This window comes from Talpa occidentalis, unplaced genomic scaffold, assembly GCF_014898055.3.
Source record: "Talpa occidentalis isolate TD23 unplaced genomic scaffold, MPIMG_talOcc4v2.1 talOcc4.7, whole genome shotgun sequence".
NCBI lineage: Eukaryota > Metazoa > Chordata > Mammalia > Eulipotyphla > Talpidae > Talpa > Talpa occidentalis.
The window spans coordinates 123,793,020-123,816,714 of NW_023605083.1; the positions used below are offsets into that span (position 1 = coordinate 123,793,020).

The 23,695-nt window shown below is 37.1% G+C and overlaps 1 protein-coding gene across 9 annotated transcripts in view; it reads left to right on the top strand.

Annotated features, from left to right (window-relative positions):
• EFCAB3 (EF-hand calcium binding domain 3) overlaps positions 1-23,695 on the top strand; it is a 180,050-nt gene that overhangs the window by 106,324 nt on the left and 50,031 nt on the right. For all 9 annotated transcript variants that reach the window (XM_054689725.1, XM_054689732.1, XM_054689731.1 and 6 more), the window contains 15 exons: positions 536-586; positions 1,490-1,594; positions 2,141-2,194; positions 4,722-4,826; positions 5,771-5,824; positions 6,242-6,346; positions 8,613-8,666; positions 9,149-9,253; positions 11,447-11,500; positions 14,044-14,148; positions 15,298-15,351; positions 16,178-16,282; positions 17,638-17,691; positions 22,667-22,771; positions 23,096-23,149. In XM_054689725.1, the coding sequence (XP_054545700.1) occupies positions 536-586; positions 1,490-1,594; positions 2,141-2,194; positions 4,722-4,826; positions 5,771-5,824; positions 6,242-6,346; positions 8,613-8,666; positions 9,149-9,253; positions 11,447-11,500; positions 14,044-14,148; positions 15,298-15,351; positions 16,178-16,282; positions 17,638-17,691; positions 22,667-22,771; positions 23,096-23,149 (1,164 nt within the window). The remainder of the gene's footprint in view (positions 1-535; positions 587-1,489; positions 1,595-2,140; positions 2,195-4,721; positions 4,827-5,770; positions 5,825-6,241; positions 6,347-8,612; positions 8,667-9,148; positions 9,254-11,446; positions 11,501-14,043; positions 14,149-15,297; positions 15,352-16,177; positions 16,283-17,637; positions 17,692-22,666; positions 22,772-23,095; positions 23,150-23,695) is intronic.

Genomic DNA, 23,695 nt, shown 5'->3' on the forward strand with positions numbered 1-23,695 from the left:
ACACTGCCTTGTATAAGGAGGTAAGCAGGGCCACACAGACTATGATATAAATGGTACCTTCAAGGGGCTATGTAATGTGACCCTAAAAATGAGTGTTTTCAAACAGTAAATTTACAAATTAATAAGGGAGTAGGCAAATATTGGAAATCTACATGCCCATGATGTTGAAAATAAAGTGCTGAGTAAGGTTTGCATGCAGAAATAACCATCTACAATATTCTAGGTAGATGAACATATTGATGTCACTGTGAATATAGCAGACCGAGTGGAAAGCAAATCAAGCAACTCTTTTAAAACTTCCCAGCACCATTATGTATAGAATTTGATATTTTGTACTATAACTTTTTCTTCTGTGTTCAATGTTTATCATATTTAGAACACCATTCTTCAATTCATGTTCATTTGGGATACATTTATAAAACAAATTATGGCAAATTTCTGAATTTCAGTATTTTATTCTATGACATAAAATCTATGTAATGTTTTCTGAGTCTGAGTCATTGTGGTTGAATCTGATTTGTGTCCTTTCTTATAGATGGAAAAGTTAAACTTAATATGCTCATGGAAAAGTTAGAGTCCTTCAAGGGTAAGTAAAACGTTACAGGGGGAAACATTATTATAAATAGCAATATTCTTATACTTTCATTTTATGCTTTTAAGTATATTATTCTCATTAAACTGATATTTTTAGTCTTTTTAGTATACTAATGGTATCTTTTATACAGTGATCCAGAGTATTCTTGGATTATAAACTTTTGAGCAAAACTAATAAATTAGCATATATTGGAAAATATCCTGTATTTGCTGGATTTTCTTTTTAATAGTGCATACCATTTATCCTCTGTTTAAACAGTCAAAAATCTGTGTTATAACAAAAATTGGTGAGTTAAAACATTGGCATAAGTCTTTTATCTGTAATTTATTAACAATGGCAAATAAAAAGGAATGTGGGTACTGTCTGTACAAATTTACACAGTTATATAAATCATTGATATTTTTCTTCTTAAAGTGACCTGTGTTACAATTATCATCCCCCTTAAAACCACTTTTGATGTGTCCCATAAATTCTGATAGCTTATATCTTCTTTTTCATTAATCTTAAGTATTTTTTATTTCCTCTTTAATTCAATAGCTATTAAACTATTATTTTGTCTCCAGGCATTTAAGGTTTTTCCAATTCAGTATACTTGATTTCTAGTTTTATGGCATGATGGATGCAAAAAGTACTTGGTATGATCTTTGTCATTTCACTGACAATTACCTCTTGTCCCAGTGTATGGTCTGTTTTTAAGGATATTATATTTCTTTGTGTTTCTTTATTATAACAATTTTGAAGTCTATCTGACAGAGAGAGATAATCTCCCATTTGACTTACCAGTTTGACCAACACTACTCTCAATCATGCAGTTAAACTTAGATGAAATACCTAATTTAGAATCATTTATCGCTCTTAAATTTTCTATCAGTCATTGTTTCCATCTTTTCAAAGGAACGAAGATTAACATCAATGATATAGGTGATATTTTGGAAAACATGGGAATAGAACTCACCCCTAAAGAATTCTGGGAGCTGAAAAAAAGTCTGCCAATTACATGTGAGCATTTCTGATACTGTTTTGAACTTTAGGGGGCCTTAGTTTGAGTGTTTATATTGTTGCAGTAGGTGGAGAATCATGAAACATTTATTCAAAATATGTTTATATTCAACATATTTATTGAGCACTTCTTAGGTTGTAGGATTAAAGACAAAAGTCATTACCTACATGGACACTATTTCAGTGATATAACTTACTCTATTGGGATTACCGTGAGAACGTCATAATAATTTTTTTAGCTGATAAAAATATAATTTAGTATATTAACCTTGAAATGTCTGACAGTCCTAAATCATAAAGAGAAATAAGAGGAGAAAAAAGAGGAACTTAAGTAAAAAGAGTCCAGCCAGAGAAATAGAAAGTTTCATGGTTAAATTTAGGACATTCTCTATTCATTCACTTTATTCTTAAGGCAAAAGAAGAGACATGTAAATGAGAATTATATAAATCCATAGGGCAAATCATGTAACTATTGTTTTTATGAATAGTTGTAGTCTTATTGTGAGTTGCTGTATCACTCTATATCAATTATGACTTCTCTTATAGCTGATGGAAAAATATATCTCAATTGCCTGCTCGATGCTTTAAAGACTTCCCAAAGTAAGTGATAAGCACAGTAAGAAGTCAAGTAATTATGAGATCTTTAAGTCTTGTGTTTCCTTTGGAAGTCCCTATAAGCTATTGATATCATCAAGTCTCACTTAATGATTTCAAAAGTGAATTCTTGTGACAAACCAGCAGAAGGCTCCTGGAGGAGCCAGAGGTGAGCTGGGAAGTTTGCCCATGCCAGGCCCCTTCTGGCCTGCAGTCCGAGCCCAGAGGGGAGCGGGCACCCACAGCCGGGGCAGACCAGGCACGCAGAGGAGCGCTTCTCTGCATCAGCATTTTAGAACAGTGACCTTTCTTCAGTAAAGACTGCTTGAAACCGGCAGAAGGCTCCCGGAGGAGCCAGAGGTGAGCTGGGAAGTTCGCCCAAGATGCCGGCCAGTACCAGCAAAACAGTGTCCCAACGCATATGGCAAATTAGAAAACAGGCAGTAGGGAGTAGGAAAACCACATGTAACCCAGCAACTCCTCAGGATAAAAGCACACCACAAAAAGAAAACCACCCCCCCAGATTGCAACAACAGTAACTTGGAAGAACTTCTGAGCCTTCCAGAAAAAGAATTTAAAATTGCCGTGATTAAAAAGCTGACAGAAGCCATAAAGGAAAACAGTGATAAGGGAAAAATAATCAACGACCAGAAGAATGAAATTGAGTCCCTAAAGAAGGAAGTAAAAGAAATGCAGGAGATCAAAGAATTAATGGAGGCGCTAAAGAACTCTGGGAAAAGCAATGAAAGCAGAATAGATGAAATGGAAGAACGAATAAGTACTCTTGAAGACACAGAAATAAAAAGAACTAAAACAGAAAAGGAAAGAGAAGTACGAAGGAAAAAGACCGAAGAAAGACTTTGGGAACTATCTGACTCCATGAGGAAAGGAAATATAAGAGTTATAGGAATCCCATAAGGAGAGGAGAGAGATGTAGGAACAGAGAAAATATTCAAGAAAATAATTGAAGAGAACTTCCCAAACATGAAGAAGGAGATGAAAATTGATATACAAGAAGCAAGAAGAACACCAAACACCCATGACGAAAGGAAAAATACAGCAAGACACATAATAGTAAAGCTCCCAAGAATCCATGACAAGGAAAAAATAATGAAGCTGACAAGAGGGAAGAAACAGATAACATTCAAAGGAAAACCAATCAGACTGACATCAGACTTCTCCGAAGAAACACTACGGCCAAGGAGAGAGTGGAGGGACATAGACAACAGACTCCAAGAAAACAGATGCCAACCAAGAACACTCTATCCCACAAAGCTCTCCTTCCTCTATGAAGAAAGAATAAGGGCCTTCCCAGACAAACAGAAACTCTGGAATTTCATTACGACTAAACCCCCACTCCAAAAAATACTACAAGGAGTCCTAAAGTCAGAACCTCAGGGGGACAAATAACAACGAAAGAAGGTCAAAAAAAAAAGTTATTAAAAGAATAAATAAATAAAATCAAAGGAAAGACAAACACAATGACAAATACAGATGCTAACATATCAATATTAATTCTAAATGTAAATGGACTAAACTCTTCAATAAAAAGACACAGAGTCGCAGGCTGGATTAAGAAACAAAACCCAGCCTTTTGCTGTCTCCAGGAAACACATTTACTCAGCATTCAAAAAAGATAAACACATGCAATTTGCAGCAACATGGATGGCGCTGGAAGGGATCATGCTCAGCGAAATAAGCCTGAAAGAAAAAGAAAAATACCGATGGTCTCACTCATAGCAGGAATCTAGAAAACTTAAATAAGGGACCAGGAAAAAGAATAACTATAAGAAACTGAAAATCAAAATCAACAAACAACTATGAACCAGAGACACTCTATGGGGGGGTTGGAGGCGGGGAGGGATTGGGGTCAAAATAAGGGGGTTGCAATTGTATGGGGAATATAAAAATAAAATTAAAAAAAAAAAAGTGAATTCTTGTGAATAGTGTCAGACACTGTTCTAAATACATCCAGTAACTCACTTGTTTTCATAGAAATCTTGTGATGTGTGTCCTTTTATATCACCATTTTATAGGTGAGAGATGTTAATTCACTTACCTAAGGGCACATAGTTTGAACTTTGGAAGAATCGGGATTTGTATACCCATTCTTAACTACTCTGTCATGTTATCAACCTTTGTTATTCCCCTTTATGACATGTGGTACAAATTCAGGTAATCTCTAAGTTTGTAGAGATAATTTACTGTTATGAAAGTAATTTGCAAACTCAGTAAGTAGCATTATGGCTGTTATTTCTGATGTTCCACCTTATGAATAATAAATCCCAGTCGTTTACTTTATCTTAAATATCTACAACAAATTATAGCAATAACTTATGTAAATGAAATATTCTTTTACTTTTATTCCTCACCACTGTCCCCTGCCACCATTGTTTTGTATTTTCCTTGAATATCTACGTTATACCTGTGCTTGGCTCCCTCTCATTAGGGTTGGTATATAGGCTCAACTAGATTTTTTTTTTTTAATTTCAGGCATTATTTCAAAATGTTCTTATTTTATCTCTTTATTAAGGAGGGAAGGTTCCAGAAAATAAAGTACAAACTGTTCTGGAAAAACTTAACTATAAACTTAAAATGAAAGAAATGGAAGACTTTTGGAAACATTTGAAAAGTGACAGTGAGTATTTATTTTACTATTTACTATTTACTTAAAGAAAAATCTTTAAAGTCTTCTCATAGAATCTCAGAATATTCTTGTTCACTTTCATTTAGTAAAAAGTATTTGCATGGGCCTCCCCTGGTGGCGCAGCGGTTGAGTGCTGGGCTGTGAAGCTGCCCACAGCCTCTGCAGTGCTGGTTCAATCCCTGGCCACCAGCGAGGGTCCCACATTGCACGCAGACCTCTCCTGCCATGCCTGCTGCTCCCCTCAGCAGTGTATTTCATCAGTCTGCCTGTTTTGTTCCCCGCTCTGGCTCTGGTGAATTCTCTCACCCTCCCGAGCTTCTGACTGTACCCAGTGCTTGTATAAATATATAAATAAATCTTTATTTTAAATAAATCTTTAAAAAAAAAAAAAGTACCTGCAGAGTTACAATCCTGGAAGATGAAGAATTTTACTTCTGATTATTATTCTCAATACAGTCAGAGGACCAATAAGGGTAGATTTAGATTAGATTTAGAAACACATTAGAAGAAACTAATAGAATTTATTGAAATAGATGCAAAAAGCTAGCTACTAACAAAACAAAGTGAAAAGGAATAAAGGAATTGGAATCATTTGATAAGTACTGTACAAATATAGGCGATTATATTTTCATTTAATAAATATGATATGAATGTCAGATTTGAAATAGAGAGTCAGTGACACCTGGCTTGAGACCAATGATATGGCACCAGAGAGTTATATTTTAGATGAAAAGAACAATTAAAAAAGAATTAAAAATCTAATTTATCATGTTAAAATATTCTCTTTAGAATCCCATAAAGTGGTTGAATACAAGGGAAATACTAAAAAATCAACAAATTTCCTCTATGTGAGCAATGATAACTTAGAAAAAATGATTCCATTCCCAACAGCAGTAAGCATTTTGTCTCTATATAATGTATGCTTTGTATTTCAGAAAATGGAAAGATCTCACTGAAGTCCATTACAAATGTAGCACATTTATTTTCTGGTGAGTGAGAAGTAATGATGAAAAGACATAAATGCAAGATTCTTTGTGAAATTACACACTAGTCTTATTTTTCATACCAAATGTGTTGATGACATGTTTGTTTTCAAGAACATAAATGAATGTTTTATACTTTAAGTTTTAGAAGTATCATTTTTCTAAAATGTCTATTTTGTTATAAGCTGCTTAGCTTGTCTTTACTTTTTTTAGAGCATTATTAAAGCATTATTTTGACAAGGTTTAAAGGAAACATGTTCTATTTTAACACTTTCCCTGCAGTAAGAAAAGCCTCATTGTGTCCTTGTTATTCAGCCGTTACATCTCTATCAAGTTGAAGTTTATGCAGCTTTAATATGATTTTCTTAATTGAAAGTTCTTATATGTGAAAATGTTCACTTATTTTTCCCTCTCTTTTTAAAGGTGATAAGATTAATGCTAGTGATGCAAAACGCTATCTGGAAAATAAAGGTATTGAATTAACAAATATGGAAAGCCGGGAATTACTGGACACACTGACATTGGATGGTAAGTATTGTCGACATTGTAGGGAATTTTGGAGAATCTTGGGCTTATGAGTTAGGTACAAAAACTTCAAAAAGCATAACTGTTCATAAAGCCCTTTTAAAAATTCAGAATGACATTGGCAACATGGCTCATAAGTCATTTCACTTTTTTATCCCATTTTAGATCAATGAATTAGACATTCATATACAAACAGAAGTATTTTTGTGGGTGTTTTGGATATATAATATATATTCTTATTTCAGGAGAAGTCTCACCACCAGTGCAGCTGGTTAGAAACAGACGGCCTCTGTATGAGCAGCAGAACCAGCAAAATTGCCTAGAGCACTCTTGTTTCTGTCTGGCAAAAATCAGGTGTATGCTGCTCTAGACTGGCATTCACATATGAGAGAAAGCTTTCAGAATTTCAGCCTTTTCAAAGGAAGTTTCCACTACATTATTACAGGGGAAAAGAAAGAAAAAAAAAATAGGAGTCTGGTTGTAGTAGAGACAGAAAGAGAAACTTTTCCTGTATGACCCTGCCACAAAGAAACACTGCACAGGTCTGATATCCAACAGTGGTGCTGACCTCTCCCACAGGGGAAAGGAAAACTGTGAGTGCTTGGCTAACCCAGCAGAGTAGTATGGGCTAGACAAACCAGTCTTCCTTGGAATACCAAAGTGGCAGCTCTTGATTGGGGAGAAATACTGGAAGTAGGCAGGTAATCATTTCAAACTGCATTAAAGGGATTGTGCCAAGCAGGAAATGAGCCTCTGAGAGAACCATACCTGGGAATTTCCCTACCAGGCTCTCAGAATCCCAAAGTCCAAGAGCTAAACCTACACCTTCCCTGACTCTGCTATCAGTTACTTGTGCAGCCTGAGTGCATCTGGGAGAGCAAGCTCCTGATAAGTAGGGAGTTTGCTAAGAAAAGTTGGTGGGCAAACAAGGAGCCACAAACGAGCTATAGCATTACTTTTTGGAAAACAAAAAATGTTTCCAATAGCCATCCTGGTGAATTTTAAGAACCAGAGGAGATTTATAAAAGCTTAAACATTTGGCCACAAGAGGGAGTAGGAAGATTGTGAGCAGGCATGTGTTCAGAGAGACAGACCACCACCATAGAACATAGCACCCAATCTAAAGGCAGTAGACAAAGAGTTAAGGAGGCTGGCTACTGCAAATGTGAAAGAAGCAATATATAACTATAAGAAATCTGAAAAATCAAGGAAATACAGCATCACAAAAAGAAAAGGACAATTCTCTAGCAACTGAAATCATGAGCATAGGAGTTGTAATCTAACTAATAAAGAATTCAAAATAGCTGTTTTGAGGATACTCAATGAGCTACAGGAACACTCAGGAAAAAATCAGTGAAGCATCCAGAGGGGGAGTGAGGGTAGCAGGGGTAAGCACAAAGAGAAAAGGGAGGGGCCATGGACTATTGTGGTGGACTATGTGTGAATTGGTGGTAGGTGCACTACTGTGGCAATATCTGATATGGGTATCCTAATATTACATCAATTAAAAATACAAACCAGCCTCTGCAGCACTGGTTTGATCCCCGGCCTCCAGGCGAGGGTCCCACATGGCCTGCAGACCTCTCCTGCCACGCTTGCTGCTCCCCTCAGCAGTGTATTCCATCACTCTGCCTGTTCTACTCCCCGCTCTGTTTCTGGTGAATCCTTTCACCCTCCACACCTCTGGCCTGTACCCTAGTTCTTGTATAAATAAATAAATCTTTTTAAGAAAAATTATGATCAAGTAGGTCTGCAAAGGCGCTGATGAATTCTCTCACCCTCCCATGCTTCTGACTGTACCCAGTGCTTGTATAAATAAATAAATAAATCTTTAAAAAGAAAGGAAGGGAAGGAGGGGGGGTGAGAGAGAGAGAGAGAGAGAGAGATTTAGTTCAAGCCCTTGACAGAAAATATCCTGTCCTTACTATTTAAATCTTTATTTTGGGAGATAATAGTTGTCTTTGGGGAACTATTATTATGGATGAACAATTTCAAATTTTGGAACTGGAATCTATAACAAATCTAAAGGTAAATATTTGAAAAGATGATGATTAAAAGAATTGTAGAAAGAAAGAAGGTACACTTTAGAAAAAAATCTTTAACCTGTGTGTAAATAAGTGTTTCAAGAGTTGTTAATCTTGAGACTCTTATTAATTGCTTTGTTGCATTCTTTTTTGGACTATGATTAATAAAAATTTACAATATACTAGGTATTATTGTCTTTCTGAAATTCCACTTCTTGTAAACTAAATTGATTCTTATCTTATAGATAATGACATGGTGTATACAAATAGGCTGATAGATGGAGTGAAGGCGTACAGAGGTAAGTGAGAGAAAGAAATAACTGATCTTCAAGATTTTGTGCTTTTCTGAAATCTCTCTTATTTCTCAGTGATTAAATGCATTTGTATTACTCTTTTTAAAAATGAATTAATATTCTTAGTTCTGTATATATTCACTTTTGGTGAAATAACCTACATATTTTGTCACAATAACAAATTTCAAATCTGACTTAGTGGTAAGAAGTGCATGTATTGGTTATCTCTTTGCTATAATTCATCAGCCATATCTGCTCTTCTTTCTTCTGGGTAAATTCAGCCTAGAAATTGCTATAACAGTGTTTTCTAGAATATTGCCAGAGAGAATTTTTCTATTCCTAATCCTCAATTAATTCTTTTGATAATTTCAAGAGCTTTGTCATGCTATTGCCTATACTTCCTACTTGTGTTAGATGATTGATAAGATCAAACATTTTTCCCTCTTTGGCATAGCTATAAATTAATTTTTATCTCCTCCTTTCTTAAGGAGGAAAGGTTAACATTAATAAAATAGATGATGTTATTGAAACCATGGGATACCTGCTTGAAGAAGAAGAAGTTGAAGAACTGTTCAGTCACCTGCCAATTGATAGTAAGTCTTTCAAGTACACAATGCCCAGTTAACAAAATTTTTGTATCTCTATAGGAACATCTCAAGTATACTTGTAAATTTCATGACAAAAGTCAGAAACCTATAGAAATCAATCCTAAAGAATGGATAAATATTGTCTAATGTTAATTTTAATTAAAATATCAATAATTGCTTATTGCTGTTCACAGAGTCCCTATGGCAGAGAATACAAAATTAAATCATTATCAATGTTGGTATCAAGTAAATTAGTTAAAAAACAAAAAGAACATTTGAAAGAAAAGACAAGAAATTATGTAGTAATTCAGAGAATAATAAATTGAAAGAAGGGGAAAAAAGAAAGTGCTGGAAAAGTTAAATGTTGAAATATTGAAAAATATATGTAACATATACCTAATAATTACATGTAGTAAATTCACAATATCAAATTTTAGATTGTATATAAATCACCCACCTCTTTAAAATTATGATGAAGGGCTCCCTGGTGGTGCAGCGGATTGAGCGCAGCCCTGTGAAGCTGTCCGCAGCCTCTGCAGCACTGGTTCAATTCCCAGCCGGCCAGATAGATTCCCACATGGCATGGCAGACCTCTCCTGTCTCGCCTGCTCCTCCCCTCAGCAGTGTATTTTAGTCATTCTGCCTGTTCTGCTCCCCACTCTGTTTCTGGTGAATCCTCTCACCCTCCCACACCTCTGGCCTGTACCCTAGTTCTTGTATAAATAAATAAATCTTAAAAAAAAAATTATGATCAATTAGGTCTGCAAAGGCATCCATGAATCTTCATTTTAAAAAAAACAACATGCCACTACAGTTAATTTTATGGAAATAGCTAACCTTTACAATATGGAGGAAAATATATATTAATATACTTATCTGGGGTGAGTAGCTTTTTGCATGATTTTTAGCAAACATCATTTGATCAAAGCACTCTAACTCAGTATTGAGAAGCTTAACATATTAACATCTTTAGCATCTTAAGATGATTTGTAGATTGATCAATAGTGCTGGTTTACCTAAGCCTATCTAATGTCATGATAATATTTTATCATGCTTGAAATCAAAACTTTCTACTAACAAAAAAACTGGTCTCCTATTTCTTATTCAGCTCTAATCCTTTTTTCCAGAACTCTATGTGTAGCACATGAGATAAATAAAACTATGTAAAGCTCCTTTTGAAATTGGAATATGGCTTCACCCCAAGTTATCTAGATGGCAGATTAACTGAATGTCTGCTCTGTGAGGGTTACCAAGATATATTAAACTCACTTGAGTTTTTAAAAATACAAACAGTACTTTTACCTCAGTAAATCTGAATTTTTTTAAAAGGCAAAAATAATGTCTCTTCTTTTTCCTTCTTTCTTTTTTTTTTAAACTTTATTTTTTTATATTTTTTTATTTTTTAAAGATTTATTTATTTATTTATTTATACAAGCACTGGGTACAGTCAGAAACGCGGGAGGGTGAGAGAATTCATCAGAGCCAGAGCAGGGAGCAGAACAGGCAGAAGGACCGAAGTACACTGCTGAGGGGAGCAGCGGGCGGCAGGAGAGGTCTGCGCGCCATGTGGGACCCTCGACGGGGGCCGGGGATTGAACCAGCACTGCAAAGGCTGCAGAGGCGAAAGAGGTTGCAGGCAGCTTCGCAACCCAGCGCTCAAACCGCTGCACCACCGGGGAAGCCCTTTTTGCTTCTCTTTCAATCTGCATGAAGAACACAAAAAGAAAAATTTGAATTAGTAGAATGGATGTGTTTATCATATTTAGATTCTTTTTCTTTTTTCAGCCTTATGCTTACATACAATAAAAACAAAACTAATTAGGAAAAAAAAAAAAAAAACCTCTAGGCAACTGCTAAATCCCTATACTTTACTTCACACTTTAAGAATTTTATATAATTGGAACATATATTAGTCTGCTCTGGTTACCATATAAAACACCATACTCTGTGTAGCTTAAACAACATAACTACATTTTCTCACAGTTCTGGATGCAGGGAAATGAAAGATCAAGGTACCAACTTGTTTGGTTTCTGATGAGGGTTCCCCTCCTAGCTTGTAAACTGCTGACTTATTCAGATGGTAAAGGGAGAGAGAGAGTGACAGAAAGTGAGAAACACAGAGAGAGGGAGATATCTTGCACTTCTTATAAGGCCACATTCCACAGTAGTACTATATCTAAATTCTGTCTTGTCTTGTAGGTGAGAGAAGAGTTCAAATGGATAAATTTCTGGATGAAGTACATAAATTTCTAGGTGAGTGAGAAGAAATGATGAGTGCATGATAAAAATGACCTCTTAATTCCTAATAAAAGTAGTTAATTTTAAAGAACTTTCTGTTATCCTGTCCATGACATATCAATCCTTCCATTTTATGACTTTTAATTGATTATCAATACCAACTAAAGAAATATGCTTTATAAACTAAATGTTATTTGTTTTTTTTGGGTTTTTTTTTTTTAATAGAGGCATTTTATTTATTTATTTGTTTGTACAAGCACTGGGTACAGTCAGAAGCGCGGGAGGGTGAGAGAATTCACCAGAGCCAGAGCAGGGAGCAGAGCAGGCAAAAGGACCGAAGTACACTGCTGAGGGGAGCAGCGGGCGGCAGGAGAGGTCTGCGCGCCATGTGGGACCCTCCTCCGGTGGCCGGGGAGCAGCCGGGGATCGAACCGGCACCGCAGAGGCCGCGGGCAGCTTCGCAACCCAGCGCTCAACCGCTGCGCCACCGGGGAGGCCCTAAATATTATTGTTATTGTAAACAATTATTATTTGAAAAACCACAGCAATGCCTAAACAGCTAGTCCTATATTCTTTTTTTAATATTTTATTTTATTTTATATAATTCTTACATCATTTTTCATTTTTGCACAATGTATGCATTTTCATTTTGATTATATTCCCCATACAATTCCTACCCCCCTTATTTTGGCCCTCATCTCCTCTCCCTTCTCTCCTTCCCCCACCCCCCACTGTAGTGTGTCTCTGGTCTACAGTTAATTGTTGATTTTGATTTTTTCTTTATTATAATTAGTCTTTTTCCTGGTCCCTTATTTAGGTTTTCTAAATTCCTGCTATGAGTGAGACCATCCGGTATTTTTCTTTTTCTTTCTGGCTTATTTCACTGAGCATCATCCCTTCCAGCTCCATCCAAGTTGCTGCAAATTGCATGAATTTATCTTTTTTGATTGCTGAGTAATATTCCATTGTGTATATGTACCACATCTTCTTGATCCAGTCATCTATTTTTGGGCATTTGGATTGTTTCCATTGCTTAGCTATTGTAAATAGTGCTGCTATAAACATGGGGGTGCAGGTGCCCTTTTGAATTTCTGTGTCCTTTGGGTAAATACATAGGAGTGGAATTGCTGAATCATATGGAAGCTCTATCTTTAGTAGGTTGAGGAATTCTCCACACAGCTCTCCATAGTGGTTGGACCAGTTTGCACTACCACCAGCAGTGCAGGAAAGTTCCTTTTTCTCCACATCCTTGCCAACATTTGTTGTTGCTAGCTTTTTTAATATGTGCCATTCTCACTGGTGTAAGATGGTATCTCATTGTAGTTTTGATTTGCATTTCCCTGATTACAAGTGGTGTTGAACATTTTTTCATATGCCTATTGTCCATTTGCATTTCCTCTTTGGAGAAGTTTCTTTTTAGCTCTTCTGCCCATTTTTTGACTGGATTATTTTCTTTGTTTTTGTTGAGTCTCATCAGCTCTTTGTAGATTTTTGTGATCAGTCCTTTATCATTAGTGTGGTGTGCAAAAATTTTCTCCCAGTTGGTGGGGTTTCTCTTTGTTTTGGTTATTGTCTCTTTTGCTGTATAAAAGCTCTTTAATTTGATGTAGTCCCAGCTGTTTATCTTTGCCTGCACTATCACTGCTATGGATGATGTGTCTGTAAAGATGTTTTTAAGGAGCATGTCATGTAGTGTTTCCCCTATATTTCCTTCTATATATTTTATGGTTTCAGGTTTTATGTCTAGTTCTTTAATCTCTTTTGTCTTGGTTTTTGTGCATGGTGTAAGGTAGTAGTCAAGCTTCATTCTTTTGCATGTAGTGACCCAGTTTTCCCAGCACCATTTATTGAACAAACTTTCTTTGCTCCATTGCATATTCTTTGCTCCTTTGTCAAAGATCAGTTGACGGTAAATATGTGGGTTTATTTCTGGATTTTCTATTCAGTTCCATCGGTCCGTGTGTCTGTTCTTGTTCCAATACCATGCAGTTTTGATTATTATGGCTTTGTAGTATAATTTGAAATCTGGGAGTGTGATGTCTTCATTCCCTTCTCTTTTTTTTTTCCAGGAGAGCTTTGGCTATTAGGGGTTTCTGGTGGCTCCATATGAATTTCATCAATATTTGTTCTATTGCTTTAAAGAATGTCATTGAAATTTTTGTTTGAATAGCATTGAATCTGTAAATTGCTTTGGTAGGATGGCCATTTTGATAATGTTAATTCTTCCAATCCATGAGCAGGGGTAGTCCTGTATTGTTAAGGGAGTTTTCAATAATATGCTTTCTTTTTCCTACTTGCAAAAATGGCCAGGCAAATTATACATACAGGTAATATGATCACTGTGAACAAGCTCATAATTGAGGCAAAATTTTTTTAAATAATAAATATTACATGCCAGAATTATTTATACTAACAAATTTAGTACCCAACACTCAATGTTCTCATTGTTTTTCAGTCCTTTATTTGAGGATGATACTACACAGATAACGCTGATATTATTATTGTTGTTGTTATTCAAAGCTTAAAGTATAATCTTTACCATTGCTTTCTTCTTTAAGGGGATAAAACTGACTATGATGACATGGACAATATTCTGAAAAACATAGGGTTACAACTCTCACTAAAGGAAAACTCTGTGCTGATGAAAAGTTTGCCACTTGATGGTGAGTATTTAATCTGCCAGTGAGGTATTCATCCATCTAATAAATGTCCATGGCTGTCATGGGGTACTAGACATTATAGGAGGTTCTGAGTCACAAAGATGAATAAGACAAATTCAAGGTCCTAAGAAAGCACTCAGTGTAGAGATGGACAGCACATACAAATAAAAATAAAAACAAATGCTATGCATTATGATAGGGGCTATAAAATTAATAAATAGTTACCACTATGAAGTACAAAGGAGAGATGGACCAATTGCCTGGAGATTCTGAGATTTCTAAGTGAATTTTTCTCCAACTGTGCCTGAACGGTTTGACAGTAGGGGACCTCAGAACTAAAAATAAAAGCGTTTAAAAAGGCATGGACTCATACCCAACCATGGCAAGTTTAGGAAACCATGTGCAATCTCATGTTGCTATAGTATAGAGTATACCATGATATACACACTAAGTAGAAAAATGCTTTATTAATTGACTCATTCTAATTAATATTTCAGATATAATCCATCTGCAAAGTAAGTGTAATAAATATGCCAATTTACAATGACAGTAGTAAAGATTAATAAGATAATTGATATGGAAATATGAAAATGTTTTTAAATACTTAAAGAATAAAGATTTTATTTCTTCGATTTTTAATTTTAAAAACCCAACTGTATTTATTACATAATTTCTATACTTAAGGTTTTTTTCTAGATTCAGGAGACATAGACATATGTCAAAGTAAACATAGACATAATCAAAATAAAAATCTGCACTTAAAAAATTTATCATCTGCTTGTGTAACTAAGATGGAGATACTTATCTTGAACTTCTGGGTAAACATTACAAACTAAATACTTGCATTTATCTTTGCTGTTTTATGAAATACAAAAAGGAAATTTAAAAGGTATAACCTACAAAGGCCAAGAGAATGGTATGGATCACAATAGATAGGAGGCGTTGGTTGCTTTCCTGCTGCCACTCTCCTGCCAGACAGGTCCGCTGGGTCTCCCAGAGTTGGGTACCCCAGGGCACGTAGTTGCAGGTATGTAGGATGTAAATTTTTAAAACTTGAGTAAAATTATAGAATTGTTCTTTCTGAAATTACTGGGTTTTGACTTATCTCAGCACATGGCCTTATTAATTACTCTATTATGTCTTATTTTATAGCTGCTGGAAAATTGTATAAGCATAAGTTGCTGGATGGCATAAGGTCTCTCAAAGGTAAGTTAAAAAATAAAATTGAGTCTCCTTATGCTTTGCATTTATTCCTTTATAGCCACATTATTTTTGGTGATAACTCATTTGTCAATCTAACTGGTTTACTTATTGAGTGCTTTTTTCTTATCATTTACTACTTTGAACATAACTACCTTTGAAGAAATTATTTTCATGTCTCTCATTGTATTTCAAACCCTATTTTCTGCATAGAATTTATAGTTTGTTGATTGTTTGTTTTTTACCAGAATTAACTAAGTTTCTTCCTTGTAAATGTTTCATGAGAACTATAGTCAAATCATCTGAACAAAAATGATTCTGTTCTTGATTCCCATGATACTGCTTTTCACTTAAGCAGCTTTACAATAATCCCCCATTTAGCCATAGAGGATATATTCCAAGACCTCTAGTGGATGCTTGAAACTGCAGATAGAACCAAACCCTGAAAACATGCTGTTTTTTCCCTATACATATATACCTATGATAAAGTTCAATGTATAAAGTAGGCAGTACAAGTTAACAACAATAACTATTAATGAAATAGAACATGTATAACAGTATATTTTATATATTTTTTATATATTTCAGTATATTTTATTTACTGAAATAAAATTATGTAATTGTGGTCTCTCAAAATATCTTATTGTACATAATATTTTCAGATGGCATGTTAACCAGGACAATCAAAACTACTGAAAGTGAACCATGGATGAGGGAGGACTACTGGATTTTTCCTTTGCTCACCCTTTACTTAATGCATTGACATGCCTAGCATTTTTTCAGTTGGCCATTATTGTTTGTTTTTCTCATTCTTATCCCCTTTGTTTCTAAGGAGTGGAACTTGATAGCAATAAGTTAGAATCTTTCATGGAGGATATGGGCTTTAAGCTTGAAAAAGAAGAATTCCAGGACCTGCAAAGCCACCTGCCCATCGATGGTGAGCTGCCCTTTAGCAAAAATTTGGGTTTATATATGAGAAACGCTGGGAGTTTACTTAGAGTTGTGCAGAGCATTAAGAGACAGATAAGGGTTCCATATGAATTTTAGAATTGTTTGTTCTATTTCCATGAAAAACACCATTGGTCTTTTCACAGGGATTGCATTAAATATATAGGTTGTTTTAGGCAAAATGACCATTTTAACAATGTTAATTCTTCCAATCCATGAACATGGAATATATCTTCTCATTTATTTGTGTCTCATTCAATTCAAATTTTTCTTTTGGAAGTCAGTGCTGATGGCAATGAGGAGAGCATTATTACTAACACTCAATTTTTAAAGATATTGCTTATGTTCCAAAAAGAGATCATGAGGGTCTGAGCCCAATGATGAATAAGAAACTGATTTGAGAAATATTTTAGAATTAAAATTAATAGGTTTTGATGATTGATTACATATAAGTTATGGAAAAGAAAAATTTTAACAAGACCGAGACCTCTTGGTAACTAAGTTTTCAATCATCTACACCTATTTGATAATTCAAGAAGAGGTTTAGATTACAATGTCAGGACATAAATTTCAGTTTTAGACATGTTGAGTTTGATTTTAGATAGCACATTCAACTAGAATTATGTATAAAGATGATTGGAAATGATTATTCTAATAATTCACCATTTTAATCATTAATTAAGAATTTGGCAGTCCACAGATTTAGCAAAGCTTAAATAAGCCAGAGGACTGATAAGATTATTAGCAAACCAAAAGGAAAAACAAACAAATAAATAAATGGAGAAAATACTTGACAAAGAAATTTTGAAAGTGAGCAAATAGAATAAGGAGGAAAATAGTACTGAGAAAAAAAATTACTTAAATTCTGAATTACCAGAAACAACTAGTTCAAGATGGAGAACAACAAATAATTCTCAAAATAATTTGACTTTATATCAGTCACACCTAGCCTATGTTAGCATGACCTCATAATAATGGGACCTACAAGAGCATCCACTAAGAACAGTTTCCAAGATAATAGCCCTCTTAGGAAGTAATATTTTTTTGCAGCACTGGATGTGATTCAGAAGTACAGGATCACACCTCCTGAGATGTAGGTCACCAGCCACTCTCACCACCGAGGCACCCATGAGCCTCCACTAGAGTCTACTAAGTTCACCTCCATACATTGCCCTTGACCCTCCCCCAGAAAGGGCTACTTTTAAAATATCAATCTAGCACTCTACTATGTGGTGTTTACTTAATAGACTAAAAAGTTGATGTTAGAAGCATAAAGTTAAGTATCTTTTCATAATTAAACTTTGTCTATTATCTTTATGTACAAAATTCTGTCTTATCTTACAGATGAGGGAAAAGTTGACATGAATGTGGTAATGGACGAAGGAAATCTTTTTACAGGTGGGCTAGGCTTTATTTTACTAATTAACCTTTCAAGAGGTTATATGGTTGGGGCAGGAAAAAGTCATATAAAGCCAATAAAATGTTACAGGTGTTATGTTAAAAACCTACACAAAGTAAAGAAGAAACAGAATGATAACTTGCACCTGAGGAAGAGAGACTAGGGGATGCTTTAATAGGGCAGCACATGAGCTGATCCTTCAAAGGTGAGTCAGCTTAGCCATATAGACATAGTATGAGAGGCATTCCTGATAGAAAAAAAACAGTATTAAAGTACCATGAGAAACAACATGGTACTTTAAGAAACTTGAAAAATTTTTGGCATAGCTAGGCCATGAAGTGCTGTCAGGAGTTTGGCAAACAACTTAAAAGTAAAGAACAGGATGTGGTAGACTAGTAATATCACTCAAAGGTATCCAGATCCTTAATCACCAGAATTTGCTAATATCACCTTCTGTGACTGTAGGGTAAAGAAAATGTCAGGCTTTTCTGCCCTCCCGCCATCAGGATAGACAATGGATCCTTGAGGTGCTGAATGCATGCCTGATGGCGGGCACCTGGAATAGGGTGTGGGCATAGGTAGATGGGATTCACCTGGGCTAAGACTGTGCTTTTAAGGGCGGAGTCACAGGGATGCCAGAAGCAGCCGAGAGAGAAGCCGAGAGAGAAGCAAAGAAGCAGAAGCAGAGAACGCCAGAGAGCCCAGAGAGAGTGCAGATTTGCTGGGGGGCTGGGAGGCCTGGCAGCCTCCCAGCCCCCCAGCACCCCTGCCTGCCATATGCCTGGTAAACCCCAATAAAAACCTGCAAAACCACTGAGGACTCTGACTCCTCCTTTGCCCGGTCTGCATGGGATCAGAAAACCTGCACTGTGTCCAGTCCTGCCCTTACAATTGGCGAAGTCGGCAAGATGATCCATGCAGACGGGTTTGGAGCCCTCCGAAGACCTGGAGGGACTGGTGGACAAGGTGGGAGCTATGAAATAAGACCATGCCTGGAGGAGGAGACGCCCAAGAGGACCAGCCAACGACCCCTGAGGCAGCAGAATCGTCCGTGAAGAGAGGACCACGATTCAGAGCTCTCCAGTGCTGATTCAGGAAGAGGCCAACGAACTTGGCCTAATGGACTTGGACTGATGGACTCGGACTGATGAACTTGGACTGACAATACCGCCAGAAGGTGGAGGACCTTGGAAGGTTATGGGTTGTTTTTTGAGAATCTGGGGGTGGCCAGTGGGCCTTGATGGCCAAAAGCAGCCTGTGTATGCCCAGCAGCCAGGCAGAGGAGAAAAGCCAACTGAGAAGGCAAAAGCTGGTGCTGATGCTAAGTTTGGGAAGCCTTGAGTGGCTGTTAAGCAGCCTGAATATGCTGAAGACCTGTGAGTCTCGTAAAATCACTTGTGGGTGATGCCCTGCTCGTTCTTGAGTGAGGGTGAGGAACTGAGGAATCTGTCCTTGGGGGACGGGTGGGGAACGTGGCTTGGGGTGGAGCCCAAGCCGAATGTAGAGTTTGGATCCCCGACCCATGTGCTTGTGCAGTGGGTTGGCCTGAGTGCAGGGGTCTGCGAGTCGCATTGGTGGCTATGAAGGCCGAATGTTGGAGCGACTGCAGACAGAAACCCTGAGGGTTGACGATTACCCCAAACAGAATAGAATCGCCAGTCCCAGAGTGAGTGCATCCTGGGGGTGGACGCTGTGTGTGGCTTATAGCTGAGACTACAGCCAGAGAAGGTCAGGAAGCCTGACGGCTCCTAGTGTGTTACAGTAGATGCCGTGAGTGATTCCCCTTCCTCGTATGAGCAGTGCCTTCGGCAGCAGATTTGGTGGCTCATCTGCTGGTACCAATAATTGTCTTTTGCACTAGGTTGTGGCTCTGCCTGGACTTATTTGTGTTCTGTTGTATTTTGTTATATTGTGATGTATTATTTGCTTTTGTGGGCCATGGCTGCATTGTTTATGTTTGATAAGAAAATTGTATATATATAGAGAGAGAGACTGTATGGCAGAAAACCCTGAGGGGGTGGACTGTAGGGTAAAGAAAATGTCAGGCTTTCCTGCCCTCCCGCCATCAGGATAGACAATGGATCCTTGAGGTCCTGAATGCATGCCTGATGGCGGGCACCTGGAATAGGGTGTGGGCATAGGTAGATGGGATTCACCTGGGCTAAGACTGTGCTTTTAAGGGCGGCATCACAGAGACGCCAGAAGCAGCCGAAGAGAAGCCAGGAGAGAAGCAAAGGAGAAGCAGAGAACGCCAGAAAGAGTGCGTATTTGCTGGGGGCTGGGAGGCCTACCTGCCAGCACCCCTGCCTGCCATATGCCTGGTAAACCCCAATAAAAACCTGCAAAACCACTGAGGACTCTGACTCCTCCTTTACCCAGTCTGCATGGGATCAGAAAACCTGCACCGTGTCCAGTCCTGCCCTTAGAATGACAAAAAGGATTTTGGAGATGTGATTAAGAGTCTTCAAATAAGGGGCCTCCCCGGTGGCGCAGCAGTTGAGCACTGGGTTGCAAAGCTGCCCCCAGCCTCTGTGGCGCCAGTTTGATCCCGGCTGCTCCCCGGCCACCAGAGGAGGGTCCCGCATGGTGCGCAGACCTCTCCTGCCGCCCGCTGCTCCCCTCAGCAGTGTACTTCGGTCCTTCTGCCTGCTCTGCTCCCCACTCTGGCTCTGGTGAATTCTTTCACCCTCCCACGCTTCTGACTGTATCCAGTGCTTGTATAAATAAATAAATATAAAAAATAAAAATAGCATTTCTACATTAAAAAAATAAGAGTCTTCAGATAAGATTATACTTGATTATCCGATATGTAAATGCAATCATGAGGGTCCTTAAAAGAGGAAGGCAAAGTGAGATTTGATGACAGAAGAAATAGAAGGCCACATGACAACTAAAGCAAGATGTTAAACTGATGGCTTTGAAGATAGAAAAAGAAGCCTGAGCAGAGGAGTGTAAGTGGCCTCTAGAAGTAGAAAGGGCAAGAGAATGGTATTTTCCCTTAGAATTTCCTGAAAGAACCAGACCCACTGACACCTTCACTTTGTCCCAATGAAACTGATTATGGACTTCTAATCTCCAGAACTATATAAGAAAAAATCTGTCTTTGTTTTAGGTCACCAAATTTGTGGTAACTTATCACAGCAACAATGGGAAACTAATATTGGGGACAAGTCATGAAGGGCCTAGCATACCAAATAAATGAGTGTGGATTTCTTGCTGTGCAGAGTGGAAAGTCACTCCAGGATTTTAAGCAGAAGACTATGTGATTAGTTTTGCAAATTAGAAATATTACTCTAGCAGCCATCTAAAGGATGGGTAGAGTTGTGTCTGTGCAAGAACAGAGTCAGCAAGACCAGTTAGATAGCAAATGGTAACTGTTTAGAATTGAAATTAAGGGACATATTTAAGAAATGCTACAGACAAAAGACTCAATAGGATTTGGTTACTGATCATGTAGAGAGATAGAGCAAAAGGAAGGCATAAAGGATGTCTCCTCAGTTTCCAAGTTGGGTGGTTGGGTGAGTGATAGTGATAGTCACCAAAATAATGGCAACTTTCTGCATGATTATTATATTCTTCAGTTGGACCCAGTTTGTAGAGTCTCCAGGTTGATGTGCCAAAAGAATGAAAGAATAAAAACATGAAGAATATACTCAAGAGTTGTTGAAGAGAGAGTAGATAGAAAAAAAGTGAAGTTATGATGAAAATTATGAACTTGGAGAAAAGTGAGAGACAGGGAGGAATGAAAGTCCCCATGGAGACTATAATGGGTATAGTAGGAGTAAGGCAAGTGGAAGAATAGGAGGTCCTAATCAGAAGTAGGCATTAGAATTTAAGATTTTAGAGGTAAAGCATTTCCAAGTGATGACAAATTCCAGGATATGTCCATTATTGTTAACCAGTAAAGAATTTAGTAGACAGTTCCTGAGGGTAAAGAGGTAAAAAAATAATTTGGAAGCCAGGTTGTTGAATGACATTCTCTTCCCAATGGAAGCTCTGTGATGTGGTCCAGAGGACTAAAAGCAAGAGTTTTCTTTTGCTGGAATTGGACCTCCAATTGTCCAATTGTCTATCTAAAGTACGTCTTTCCCCCCAGCTTTATTGAGACATAATCGACATGTACCATCTAAGTTTAACATATATGTGTTGATAACACATATATTACAAAAAGTTTACCTCAATTATGTTAGTTAACACATACTTCAACCTAACATAATTTCCATCTTGCATTTGTTACTAAACTGCATCTTCAAGCTAGAGAGAAGAGCCGTAGTGAAGGACAATTTCACCAATCCAATTGAGAGACAATTGTAGGGACAAGAATAAGTGGTTATTTCTCCCTTTATAACTAGGAACTAAATCCAAGTACATTACCAAACAAGCTTGTTAACTTTGTGTCTTACCCATCATAGTGTGGTGATCCCCTGTGTTCTTCCCTCTAGCACTTCACATTAATGCCTTAAAAAGAAAATTCTCTGGGGGCCTCCCTGGTGGCGCAGCAGGTTGAGCACCAGGCTGTGAAGCTGTCCGCAGCCTCTGCAGCTCCGGTTCTATTCCTGGCCGGCCAGGGAGAATCCCACATGGCAAGGCAGACCTCTCCTGTCTTGCCTGCTGCTCCCCTCAGCAGTGCCTTCGGTCTGTCTGCCTGTTCTGCTCCCTACTCTGTCTGTGGTGAATCCTCTCATCCTTCTACAACTCTGGCCTGTACCCCAGCTCTTGTATAAATAAAAATATATTAAAAAAAAGAAAATCCTTTGTGCTTTTCTTATTGATCATTCTTTCAGATTCCCTATTTATTGGTGAATGTTTGATCTACCTACTAACTTACAGTTTTTATCATCATTTTAGCCAAAAAGCTCTAAGATTACATTTCAGCAATAGCTGGCATTCTTGCCAGGTTTATTGTAACCAACAAATTCCATATAGGCATTTTTATAATACAGAATCACCATTAACATGTTTCACTTTTCAAAGGTGAGAAAGTTGATACTAGAAACCTGAAAAATTTTCTGGAAAATATGGGGGTAAAACTAACAGAAGATAAAGGCAAGGAACTACTGAAACATCTACCAGTTGCTGGTAAGCATTAAAAATATCACAATAGGGTTATATATCAATGCTACCTCAATTTTTTAAAAACAGTAAAATTTTTAAACAATAATTAAAATGTCACAGTGGATCTGTAAGAAAATTGAGTCTATAGACTATTATGACTAATATTTCCTATTTAAGTAATGATTCATGCCCCCCAAACAGCAGAATAACTTCACCAAACTGAGAACTGTTTATATTAATTTCTAGAAGAAAACATTTAAAAGTCTATGTTCCTAAAATTACACATTTTATACTATTTTAAAATGTCTCTTTTGTTGCCTGAGACTTGACTTTTTCCCTTTACTACAGGCAAACAGGAAGTTTATGTGAACAGGTTAATGAAAGAATTGAGTTCTCTTGAAGGTAAGTAAGAAGCAAGTAAAACTGAGGCCATCAAGCTTGTGCTTTTGTTTTCAAATACTCTGCCTATTTTATAATTTTCACATTATTAATCCTGCTGTTCCAGCTCTTTATTAATTAGTGTTTATTCTTTATATGTTTTCAGCACACCAGTCATCAAAATAGCTTAACTACAGTAAACTCAAAAACCGTGGTCCCCAAACAAAGCTGTGTATCAGTATCACCAAAAAAATTGTAGTGTTCAGAGCACTAAGCCAGTTTCTAATCACACTGATCTTGATTTTCAAGTACCTAGGAACATGTTATTCTAGTTTCTCAGAAAAATGACAATAGGGTAAATCCATTTATTGGCTGACCAGGTGAAAGGATGGAGTTACAGTTCTTCATTAATCTAGCAAGTTTCAAATCCTACTGTGCAGACATTTATAAAGGTTAATTTTTAGTTCTTGCTATGACTTAGCAGATACCCCTAACTCTCAATTTGCTAAAAGTTTTTCTAAAAGCCATAATAGATGCCACAGATCAGGGCTTAGGAATTCCTGACTTATA